Source organism: Limanda limanda, chromosome 17, assembly GCF_963576545.1.
Source record: "Limanda limanda chromosome 17, fLimLim1.1, whole genome shotgun sequence".
NCBI classification, from domain to species: domain Eukaryota; kingdom Metazoa; phylum Chordata; class Actinopteri; order Pleuronectiformes; family Pleuronectidae; genus Limanda; species Limanda limanda.
Window position 1 is genome coordinate 11,480,506 of NC_083652.1, and position 12,303 is coordinate 11,492,808.

A 12,303-nucleotide genomic window follows, 5' to 3' on the forward strand; every position below is an offset into this window, starting at 1 on the left:
ACACAACACACACAGAGTTAGCAGAGATAGAGTAAACATGCTACATGCTGTGCTACACACACACACACACACAACACACACGTCTATTTGTTCCCATCTCTCCAGAAAGCGTGTAGAGAGAGAGTGAGAAGTGCTGCAGTGCATGATGGGAGTTCCCTCAGCAGTCGAGGCTGAAAGCAGCACGACTGAGAGACTCTGAAGCCGATGGAGATAAGAAGGTCTCTGCAGGAGAAACGTCCCCCTTGACTCTGATGTTCAGCTTCTCTCAGGATCATGAAGAGTCTGAAGCAGGCTCATGCTTCTACATTCTCGTTTCCTTCCCTTTACATAAAGCTGCCGACTGTTTTTCTAAATTATGACAAACAACTGCAAGAAACTTTAAATTTGACGAAGCTCAGTGATGTTTCACAATTAACTCGGCTTTATTGCATTTTCTCTTTAGTCTTGGAACAAAGTCTTCTCATATCTCACATTTAAATCTCCTGGGAAATGATTCCTCTACAACATATTGCAGCTTGTTTGTCTTTATCAGCCTGAATGGCAGCTTATTTCCAATTATGCTGCTTTTTAATCCACAATAACAATTCAGACAGAAAAAATGAATCTCATTTACAGCCCAGGAAGAGACGAGGGATTCAGCGTCACTCACAAACCCGAGTGGCTCCCGGTCCTGTAATATTTATCAATCACAATTCACTGCCTCCCGTCTGAAGTACTCCTCAGAATTGATTTAATTTAATTGATTTGTTTTTTTAATATACTGTGGGAGGTGCACATTGACTGGGAGTCAGGTCCACACATTATAATCATGCAGCTGGGCTTCAAAATGAACTCGACTGATACATTTGGAAACTGAAGCTCACAGAACAACAGTGACAGAAACACACTGATAAAGATGAATATTGATATTTGTTAAAACGACTCATTTAAGATGAAGAACAGGGAAAACATCTGGTTCTGTTGACGGCTGGATGTGCAAATGAGATATGAACACGAGTGGGAAGGGTCCATAACATCTGGAGACTGTATGAATCCGAGCTGCTCTCTGACTTCTGTCTGTGCTTCAGGAACCTTCTCCTGATTCTCTCTTTGTGATCGAATCCTTTTCAGACTTTTGCTGAACATTCCGGTGTCGGCGATTAAATTCACGTAAATATTTCCTGAATCGTTCCCGTGGCGACTCGCTGTAGCTTCTGTTTAAATGAGACTTGTGATATTTGCTCTACACACGTGTGACTGTGACTCAGGTGTGAAGTTATAGTTTAGTAAAGCGCTGAGTCGTTGAAGTGTCGATCTGATTCAGGCCAGGAACCAGAGCCTGATTCAGATTGTGGTTCCCGACCTGAGGTCAAAGTGGCTTGGACATGTCAGGTAAATGAAGTATAAAGTACTTATCATGTACTTGTAGTGGAGTAGAGGTTTAAAGTGGTACACAACAGAAAATATTCAGTTATAAGTAAGTTTCAATACCTTAAATCTGTACTTAAAGTACAGTACTTGAGTAAATATACTTTGTTCTCCTTTATATCTATGTGGTAATTGTGTCCCTCCACAGAGAAGCAGGACACATTCTAGCTCTGAAGCATCTTGTCCACAGTGATCAGTGTTTCCCTCATAACAGTGAGAATGACGACTTCCTGCAGTTTAGCTGTTTATTTACAACCTCCCGGCTCACAGAGAGAGAGACCTTCACTGCTGAGCCGCCCTCCACAGTCAAGTGCTGCTGGACGTCCAGCGGGGGGGGGGGAAACTCCAGCTCACACGTCTCTGTCTCTGCAGATTTGAATCTTTCTAGAACTCGAGCTCTGACTCGGACTCTGAAGCTGGAGGGAAACACTCGGGCGTCTTTGGGAGTTTTAATGTGAGAGGCCAGTATAATGGGTTTGAGATACTGATAGCTGTATAAACACATTTTACAATGATGTGTTACAGCAGAACAAGAGTGTGTAGCAGCCTTTGTGTAGAGTCGTGTGTCCCGGAACATCGTGCTTCTCATGTTCTCAGATTAGAGCGTCAACATTGTGAGAGGCGAGTGTGAGCGGCGCTGCTCTTCTACAGTCGGGATTCCTGAAGTGACAGTGAAAATTATCTTTCACTTCAGGTTCCACGTGGATACTTACAGGAAAGCTCTCCATCTTCTCTGGAGACAGAATCTATTCCTTTGCTTTTATTGTGAATATATAAGCAGGAGCAGAAGATGCACAGCTTCAAACTGTAGAATCCAGGTATCGAGTAAAAAGCTTTAATTTGAGGAACCAGAATCCTCACGTAGCCGCGCTGCAGCGCTCGGATTCCTGAAGAGACGTCCTGAATCTTTGCTCTGAGATTTTGCAACCTGATATTAATCCTTATTTATTTTAAAAGGACAATGCCACATTAGTTAACATGCAAATTTAAACCATGTAAAAGTTAATGTCAGGTTAGTGCCTGTCAGATTGATGGGAAAGAAAACCCTCCAAATAACATATAGACATGTGTATGATAATTAATAATAAATCCATGATATAACTTAATGACATATGGACAAACACTGGGACTTTTTATTCAGCTTTAGTCTCATTTTGTTGTGGAAGAATTCACCTGCAGCTGCAGCTGAAGTAAGATGTTTTCTACCTATGGGGGGGGGGGGTGAGATTAAGACGGCGACAGCAGGAGGGAGAAATAAAATGAAGGAGAAAAGGACGGATTCAGGCAGGAGGTTCGCTGCAGGTTTATTTTTTTTCATTCCAATACCCAGTGCATTTCCAGAATGACTTAAAGTGATAACATCAGATATATATGAGATTGGACTGGCGAGGAGCTGAGAGAGGAATTACAGGTCATATATAAGGAAAGGATTAGACGAGGAAGAGGAGGTCAGGGGAAGGAAGGCCGGGCTGGAGGTTATTGAGTCCGTCCAATAACAGAGCAGTCGAGCTTCTCTCCAGCACCGGCGCCGTGTCCTCAGGGTCACGGAGCAGTTTGTCCTCAGCAGGAAGAAGCTTCTGCCTGAGACGCTTCACCGAAGATGTGAGGAGCACGACGGCATGAAGATGATTTCATAGCAGCAGCAGCAGGTGTTGTGGAGCATAGATATATATAAAGACTAGATGTCTCGTCTGCGTTGCCGGCCAACGGAGACGAACGTCCGCACATGGCGGCCATCTTGCTAGGGGGCAGCTCGCTCACCCATAACATTGTGTTGGTAGTGGTAAATAAACATTACTTGATCAATTTCAACCGATTTTTAAACGTTTTTTTTTTTTTAATAAACGTCAGAGATGTAGATATGACACTGCATACTTATGAATAATTATGTTATTTTCTAAAAAATTCAATAATTTATGCAGTGTCATAACTACATCTCTGACGTTTATAACAAAGCCAGACCATTTAAAAATCAGTTGAAAATTGAGCAAGTTATGGTTATTTAAAAAGTAAGTACCACTACAACACAATGTTATGGGTGAGCGAGCTCACTCAAGCAAGATGGCCGCCATGTGCGGACGTCCGGCTCCGTCGAACGAGACATCTAGTCTTTATATATATCTATGTTGTGGAGGTTGTGACAGTTGCAGGATCTCAGCTCCAGTAGCTGCTGCACTTTGTCTCTGATTTATTATCAGACTAAAGACCGCCCACATCTTTACTGTGCATGAAATCAAAACATCAAATACATTTGTCTTGGATTTTTAACACATTTTTGATTTGATATTGCAGATTTTGTGTGTTTATCAAACATTTCACACACTGCAACATCTGTAGAAAACAAAGCATTTGTAAACACATTTCACAAAGCACAATATTTTTAAGAAAACACATTTTAGAAAAACACCTTGAATGAAACATAAAATATGAGAAAACACAAAAACATTTCACAACTTCAACACAACATTTCATCGCTGCTGGAGAGAGGAACAGAAACAGGAAGTGACATTGAACTCTTTGTTCCCAGCGACTCAGATTCTTTCTTCACAGTGAAAAGTGTTGTTCGTCCATTTCTCTCATCAGGGCCACGACATCAAAACATGTTTACATCTCTCAACTCGTACAAAATACAACCATCATGTTATCTGAGCACAGCTACACAGTGTCACGGGTCTGATGCTGAAGCAGCTCAACATGGGTCAATCATGCAGCTGCAGCAGCTTCTGCTGAAGGAGTAACATCAACAGTTGAGGGGGTGCAGTCGCTCTGCATATAAACAGGGAGGAGAGGCGAAGGGAAGGTCAGCCATGGCCCACATTCTTGGCTGCCCTCACCCTGACTGAGATGGGGGGGGGGGAAGGAGGAGGATGGAGGCAGGAGGAGACTGGGGGGGGGGGGGGGGCTCTGATCTCACAAGGTCACTCTTTGCTTTTATGTTTGTCTCACAGTGCACGTGGGCTCGTTAACACCGTGAAACAAAATGGAAATGATTCATTTTTCACTTTCCAATTTTAACTTGAAAGAAAATGTTTTAGTTTTTATTTGATTGTTGAGTCAAGATGAAGAATAAAATCTGCCTCTTAATTTGAAGTGTTTGAAAACTATCACTTGTGATCTGAGGGTTTTCTGAAAAGCTGACGAGCAACATTTACCAAAACTTTAATTGCTCAGCCTCTGATGCAGAAGGAGACATGAAATAAAAATATTTGATCTTTTGAACCTTTTGCTTTCTTGTAAATCATTTGCTTTGTGAACAATTAAAATCCAAAATCCTCAACATGTCTTGTTCAGCAAGATCAACGTCAAATGCAGAATCCACACCTTCTCTCCTGGTGTAAATGAAACTTGATTTATGGAACAAAACATTTTATAGCCCAAATGATTAATAGCAAAAGGAATGAATGTGACCATGTGTGTGAACCTAGCGTCGGCTGCTCTGGTGCAAGGACACTACAAAGTCACACTTAAGTGAATTGAGGACGTAAATCATCTGAAGTTTTCTCTGTAAAGCTGCAGCTTCAATCTGAGATACTCTTATATTCTTTTAATCTGTGGATGAGCTGATGGGCGGAGCCGACTGCATCCGGACATCTCAGATTAGCATCAGGATCGAGTCTGCGTGTGTTTCCTCACTCTGAGAAGTGTCGGCTTAAAAAGCAACTTAACACCCACTCGCACATGTGAAGTCACTTTGTGGCGTCTCCTGCTGATCCTGGTTCTGCTACATGGCTTCACAGGGAAACTCTTTCTCCCTCTTTCTCCGATAAAATCCAGTAATTCAATAAACTGTTCACTTCAGTTCAGCAGCTTTAAGACGCTTCAGCAGTGAAACGTTCAGTGACCAGATGATACTGTCACGTGACTTCAGTGCATTACGAGGAACCTGGATCCTCTGTTATCCACAGCGTTATCAGCAGGAGGAGAACAGCCAATCAGACGACAGCCTGCAGCGTGCCCCGCCCATGCAGCGCCGTGATGTCCTTCGCACATTTTGTGTTTATTAATACGCAAACTTTTCGACCTCAGTCAAACCTAAAGTACTTTAAAAATGATGCACATAGAGATATTATAATTGTTGCAATCACACACACAGTTGGACACACACACACAAACATGCACACCAGAGGGATTTGTGTGTGTGTGCTCGCTACCTCATTAGTGAAAACACACTTGTGTGCAGACACAATGTCACACAACTGCACTCCTATATGAGAAATGTGTACACCCACACATTTACACACACAAACAGACACACACTTTCTCTCCCATCGGTTGGTAATTACAGTCTCTGGCACAGACACACCAGCCATACATAGTCAATGAGAGCCGGGAACACAATGAACACACAGAGCAGATGATTACTGTAAATAAAGGAAACGTGAAGCGAGGGAAGAGGGAGAGACGGAGGACGCCGCGGGCTCCAAGAGAACGAGGGCAGAAATAAAGAGAGAGAGAGAGAGAGACGGAGGAAGAGAGGAGCTGAAAGAGAACGAGGAGGGAGGACGTGGATCTGGAACTTTCCACTTCTGTGTCAGTTTGAAATATTAATGTGAAGCAAACTGTTTCAACACATGCAGGGTTTTGGCAGAAGGAGGAACTTTTTTTTATTTGAGGAAATTCTGCAGGTGAGGACAGAGAGGGGGGGGTGACAGCTCCGATAAAAAGAGTTGACGGCTGCAGTAATTCCACGATGACCTTCAAACACTTTACTGTGACCTTCTCTGTCTGGAGCGTCTGGGTTTTACACTGCGTCTCATCCGGCTCTCTGATATCTGACTTCATGTAGATACTGTACGTCTGGAATCATCTTCCTCCTCCACCTGATATCTGACTTCATGTAGATACTGTACGTCTGGAATCATCTTCCTCCTCCTGCTGATATCTCACTTCATGTAGATACTGTACATCTGAAATCATCTTCCTCCTCCTGATATCTTACTTCATGTAGATACTGTACGTCTGGAATCATCTTCCTCCTCCACCTGATATCTGACTTCATATAGATACTGTACGTCTGGAATCATCTTCCTCCTCCTGCTGATATCTGACTTCATGTAGATACTGTACGTCTGGAATCATCTTCCTCCTCCTCCTGATATCTGACTTCATGTAGATACTGTACGTCTGGAATCATCTTCCTCCTCCTCCTCATATCTCACTTCAGCTGGTAAACATCCATAAATCATCAGCCAGCGTGAGTCACTGGAACGTGAAGCTGTGCCAGGTGCTTGGTTGTTGTGGTTTCCAGGATTAAGTCTGAACTGTGATGCTCACACCCGACAGGTTCCTGCCCCCCCCCCCCCCCCCCCCCCCGTGGAGCAGCTGGGGGGGGGGGGGGGAGCTGTGCACACTCTTGTTAGCAAACAGTCACCGATTTACACATTCAGCAAATTCACCTGAGAGACGTTCTGTCCTGATAAGTTCTCCAGAGACACTAAAACATGATTGTGGAGGAGGAAACGTTCTCAGGTCAAAGGTCACAAGTTGGAACCCTCACTGCAAATGACTCAGTTTCTATTTCTCCTTCGATCAAATATAAGTACATGAAGGTTTTATTATTACTTTGAAAGCAAAGTGCAATGTGAGCAGTGATCGGTGACTCGGGTGAAAGGTCCAGAACTGGCTCCACTGGGACGTTGACTTAGGAGCGATTGTGTCAACATTGATCCTGAGGACAGTTTCAGATTTGGAATGCTTCCCAAATCAGAATCAGTCTCTAAACCAGGTTGTAAAACAAGTGAAGTCAAACTCAAACGCTTATTGATGATCTGAGGTCTCACAGCTTCACTATTCGTAGATGAACATGAAATGAGTCCTGCTCTCGTGTCTTCACAGAACATCTCACACGTGCACGTCTGCATTTACCTGTTGATTCACATGCACTGTGTGACCCAGGTCCACTGAGACAGTCACACTGGAACTTCACGCCTGTCGTTAGCTTCTTGCTCTGATACAATCATCTAAGCCCAGAACATCCTAATTGTTTTCCTGGACTCACTAAGTCCTGCCCACACCCCCGCTGATCTGTCAGATCCACAGATCTCCTGCAGCGACGGATCTGCTGCTACGTTACTTAGCTCAGCCGGACTCACATCAGCTCATATGGACTGTACAATACATACAGTCCTCTAGTCCTATCACATGCACATGCACCCCCTGAACTGTAAGGTCTCCAAATGTCAGCTGCTGCTATTTAACCTCCTCACTTGCCTCACTTGCCTCAGCCTGTCGGGTTCAAGACTGAAGTTTAAAATTCACTTGTACGAGGATCTTTTTTTTAAATGCTACAGAAAATGGAAGTTTGAATCTCTGACCTTCAGACATCAGGTGATATAAATTAAAGCTTGAGGTGTGAAATACTTTGTTCGATGTAGATCTGTGTGAAATGTGCAGATTCAGGATTTCACATCGTTATCTTTACAGCAAAGGAAGTGTTGGTTGTTGGAAAAGCAACAAGAACATGTTCACGCTGTGTAATAGATTCAATGAGACCAACACTGTCTCCTACTCGTCCTTTTGTGTGTCCTCCTGATGCATTGTGTTGATGGGACTGCACCTTTATATATATATATATTCCAAATCATATACACTGCAATACGTAGTATGTTGTTAGCTGTGATTGTTTCTTAGAGAGTTTGGGGGGGTCCATGAATCTGGTTGACGCTGAAGAAACCTGGATACGTTTCCTCTAAGTAAAAATAGAAGTTCCCTGGAAGTTACTCCAGTTCTATGATTATGTAAGTCAGAAATGTTGTAAAATGTGTATTACAAAACAAATTTGACAAACTACACAATTACACAAGCTGTATCCCAGAAAAACAGGCATATATGTATTGTAATATTTCCCCTACTCGTCCTTTTGTGTGTCCTCCTGGTTTCTCTCTTCATTAATGGGGCTTATTGTGAGAGTGAGAGAAAGTAGAGAGAGAGAGAGAGAGAGAGAGAGAGAGAGAGAGAGAGAGAGAGAGAGAGAGAGAGAGAGAGAGAGAGAGAGAGAGAGAGAGAGAGAGAGAGAGAGAGAGAGAGAGAGAGAGAGAGAGAGAGAGAGAGAGAGAGAGAGAGAGAGAGAGAGAGAGAGAGAGAGGGAGGCAATTTGGAGGAAAACAGAGCTGGAGGAGCCGGGTTGAAACTAACGGTCATCTTTGATCACGCTGTGTTTTCTCTCCATCTAATCAGCTTGGACGCCGTCCAAACCTCCGACTCTGAGACAGACTACAGCGAGTGTGTCTGTGTGCGTGTGTGTGTCTGTGTGCGTGACTGTGTGCGTGTGTGTGGTGGTTAAATAGACAGTGAGTGAGTATGTAGGCTCTTGTGTGTGTTGTAATAGTTTTATATAATCTCTTGTATGTCCTGTTTCCACACAGACTGGTACAGTACGTCCGAGTGTATGTACTGATCTGTCGTTAACAGACAGTACATTGATCTGTGTTGTCATTGGCCCATTGGCCCATATGATGTTTACACCAACTGTACGTGTATAGCTCCTCCTTTACCCCCCCTGAAGTATTTTTTTATTCTTTATTTTTCTTTCTTCAGCAAATTCAATTTTATTGTTCATTTCAGTTTGCAAACATTTTAGTTACAAATTGGAAAAGGTAGAAACTGAATCGAGTACACACTCACACACTTCATAAGCTGAAGTGTTGGTATTTAACACTGAACTCCACAGAGTCGTGTGCAGTGCTCTGTGGAGTTCAGTTATTATTTTAAATGCAAATATCTCCAAAAAGTCATCATATAGTCCAATAAACATGCAGCAAACTAGGTTGAATTTATAGATATTATGTACATTAGAAAAAGCTGCATTGTCTCAGTAGAAATCACACCCCCATGTTTTCTTTTCCTTGTGTCCATGTGCGGCCTCAGTGTAAACGAGCTGTTATTGGTTGAGAAGTGTGTCACGAGGGTTTGAGTCGTGTGTGATCTCTCAAACTCTGCTGCCATCTAGTGGATCGACTGGGGAAGTGCAGCTCGGTTCCATCCGGGTCACACTCAGGCTGCACCAGCGTCACAACATAAACATTGGAAAAGAAACACGTTTAACATTTAAGTTATAGATCAAGAAAAATGTGGGCTCTTCGTTTCTCTGTTTGAAATCACTCAGCAGGACTTGGTGATATTAAATATATTCATATTCGTCTCTAAGTCACAAAACAATCACTATTAATTAATCAACAGACTATTTGTCCAATTTTTAACAGTTAATTAACAGTCAAACTCAGATTATTGTTTTCACTTCATCGACATTAAAAAGCAACAAATCCTCTAAAATTTGAAGATTTTTTATGGGTTTTGCCTTTGAATTAAATAAGACGTCTAATAACTAAATTACCACTTTAATTTATACCATCACTCTTCTAGTGATTTACAGCTAATCAACTAATAAGCCTTAAACAAAGGAATTTGATGACATCAGAAATAGAAGAGAAACTTGTTCCCTACTAAATCGCGATGAGCATTTTCTTTTTAAAGACTAAACAATTTAATGTACAGATGTAAAATAATCTGCAGATTCAATGTTGATGAAGATAATAATTAGACGCTGCTCTAAAATGAATGTGTTGTGTTTTATTTTACAGCTGAAGTAGATCATGTGTTCAACTCTGACATGGTTCCTGTAAATCTGCATGATTGACAGGACTAATGCATGTCTCTAAAATGTAATGTAATACTTGAATGGACAATGTTAATGACACTGTCTGTGTGTGTGTGTGTGTCTCTTCTCTCCCCTCCAGCTTTTTATTGCTTCCTCCGACGTCCCCCCCACCATGCTACTCCTAGTTTCTCACGTGTCTACTGAAGGTGCCGGCGGCGAATGCTGAGCAGGCTGGCGAGGCCGGGGTCCGCCTCCTTGTCCTGTGATTGGCCGCTGGACGGTACTGAGGCAGAATGGAGCCAATGTCCAACAAGCAGGATAGCAACTCGTCAGAGGGGGACGAGAAAGGGTGAGACGGGGGGGTTGGTTTGTGGGCTGAATGGAATGTGATGGATTGTCCTGCCTCTCTCTCTCTTTGTGTGTCTGTGTGTGTGTGTGTTCATCAAAGCACAGGCGAGCGGTGCTTTGACAGCAGTGACAGATGAGAGAGTAGCCGCGGGCCTTGATGGACAGATTGATGGATGGATGATGGATGAAAGATGGATGGATGATGGATGAAAGATGCAGAGCAGCTCCGGCACCTTTTTGTTTTCAAAGCACATTCCTGACACCAGCTCATTTCACAAGTAGATGCTTTAATGAGGAGGAAGAGCAGAGAGTGAGAAGAAGAGTGGTTCTGCTGAATAAGCTTTATATAAATAAATCAATGGATGGGGGGATGTTAGATGATAGAGGGATGGAGGGATGGGGCGGGGGGGTAGAAAGAGGGGGAGGAAGCAGAGAAATTTTTGGAGAGGTAAAAGGGAGTTAGAACATTCTGTCACGCTGCCATCTGTGCTGCTCTGTCTCAGTGGCACGTGGAGTCGCACACACACACACACACATATACACACACACACACACATACAGTGTGAGTTGTGAGACGATAAGGTTTAATCCCCATCGTGGTGAATATTAAACAAATAAATACACAGTAATCACTTCAAAACATGTAATGACACAATCATTTTTCAGAAACAAGAATAAAATGATTCAAATTCAACTCGTGACATTTATCTGTTTTCATCAACAACCTGGAAGTGCTGAACACAAAGATGGACGATGTGATGAAATGACAGAAGTTTAGTATGAACGAGGTGTAGATGAGAAGTTGTATAATATTATAAACCTCATGTTAAACCACCTTGTTGTTGTTGCTGTTAGAATCAAGTTGCAATAAATGCAGATTTCCAGGAGATGGAGTTAAAGAATCCAGAGAGAGGTTGTTGCTGTTGTTGCTGTTGTTGCTGTTGTTGCTTTGACACGTGAGTTCATCAGTCAACACATCTCAAGTTGTTCAGAGAGTTGTTGTGAGTGCAGCTGCACAAGCCACAACTCTTCAAAGAGAAAGAACAAATATCAATAATTTTGAGCTTAAAACTTTTGCTATTGTCAGAAACAGTTGTGCACCGTCATGCTCCGTCGTGCACCGTCATGCTTACAGCAGACAGGGCTGTATTGATTTCAATGACCTTCAGATTCAGGATCGTGCTGCTGTTGTGTGCAATGTTACACAACACAACACAACACAACAGCATCTACCTGGGGAGATAATTGATCTTTGGCAGAAGCCTCTTTCCTCTGAGGTTGTGAGGTTGTTTGTGAGAGGAGGGGTGTGTATTTTATTTAGGATGTACGTAAGTGTGTGTGTGTGTGTGTGTGTCCATGTGTGTGCGTGTGTGTGCATGTGGATTAGTGCAGTGCACAGAGCTGGATTAGGAGCAGCGAGGGCAGATGGAGCCACAGAAAGCAGAGGACAGCTCAGGACGCCTCGATATGTGACATCAACAGGGGATTGTCGCTTTGTGTTTGTGCGCATGTGCGTGTGTGTTTCTCACACAGTGTGTCATTGACCATGCACGTGTTCTTGTGAGCGCTGCCTCATGCCCTGACCCCTCCCCTTTGCGATTTCTGAGTCACAGAGCATTCTGGGTAAACACACACGCGCGCTCGCACTCACAGAGATGTTGCAAAGCTTTGTGTAGCCTGGAGAATGTGACGAAAATAGAATCTGCCGTGTGTGTGTCTGTCTGTGTTGTGTTTCTGTCTGTGTGTGTGTGTGTTCAGCCTTAATTTCTTATTCTAAAAACATAAATCACAGTTTCCTAGCATCACAAAAACAAAACAAACTCTGATATTTGTGTCGGTATATTTATCTATTTTTGTCGTATAATGATTTTGAAATTAAAACTAACCACGATAGAAAAACTCTGATATCCCGACACAGGAAGTTGCAGCTTCATCAGTCCTGTCAGCTGAAG

The 12,303-nt window shown here is 42.9% G+C and overlaps 1 protein-coding gene across 1 annotated transcript in view; it reads left to right on the forward strand.

Moving 5' to 3' along the window:
* Nucleotides 1-12,303, forward strand: part of LOC133023357 (thyroid hormone receptor alpha) — a 60,423-nt gene that overhangs the window by 31,891 nt on the left and 16,229 nt on the right. Inside the window, exon 4 of the mRNA XM_061090380.1 lies at nucleotides 10,143-10,352. Within this exon, the coding sequence (XP_060946363.1) occupies nucleotides 10,297-10,352 (56 nt within the window). The 5' untranslated portion in view covers nucleotides 10,143-10,296. The remainder of the gene's footprint in view (nucleotides 1-10,142; nucleotides 10,353-12,303) is intronic.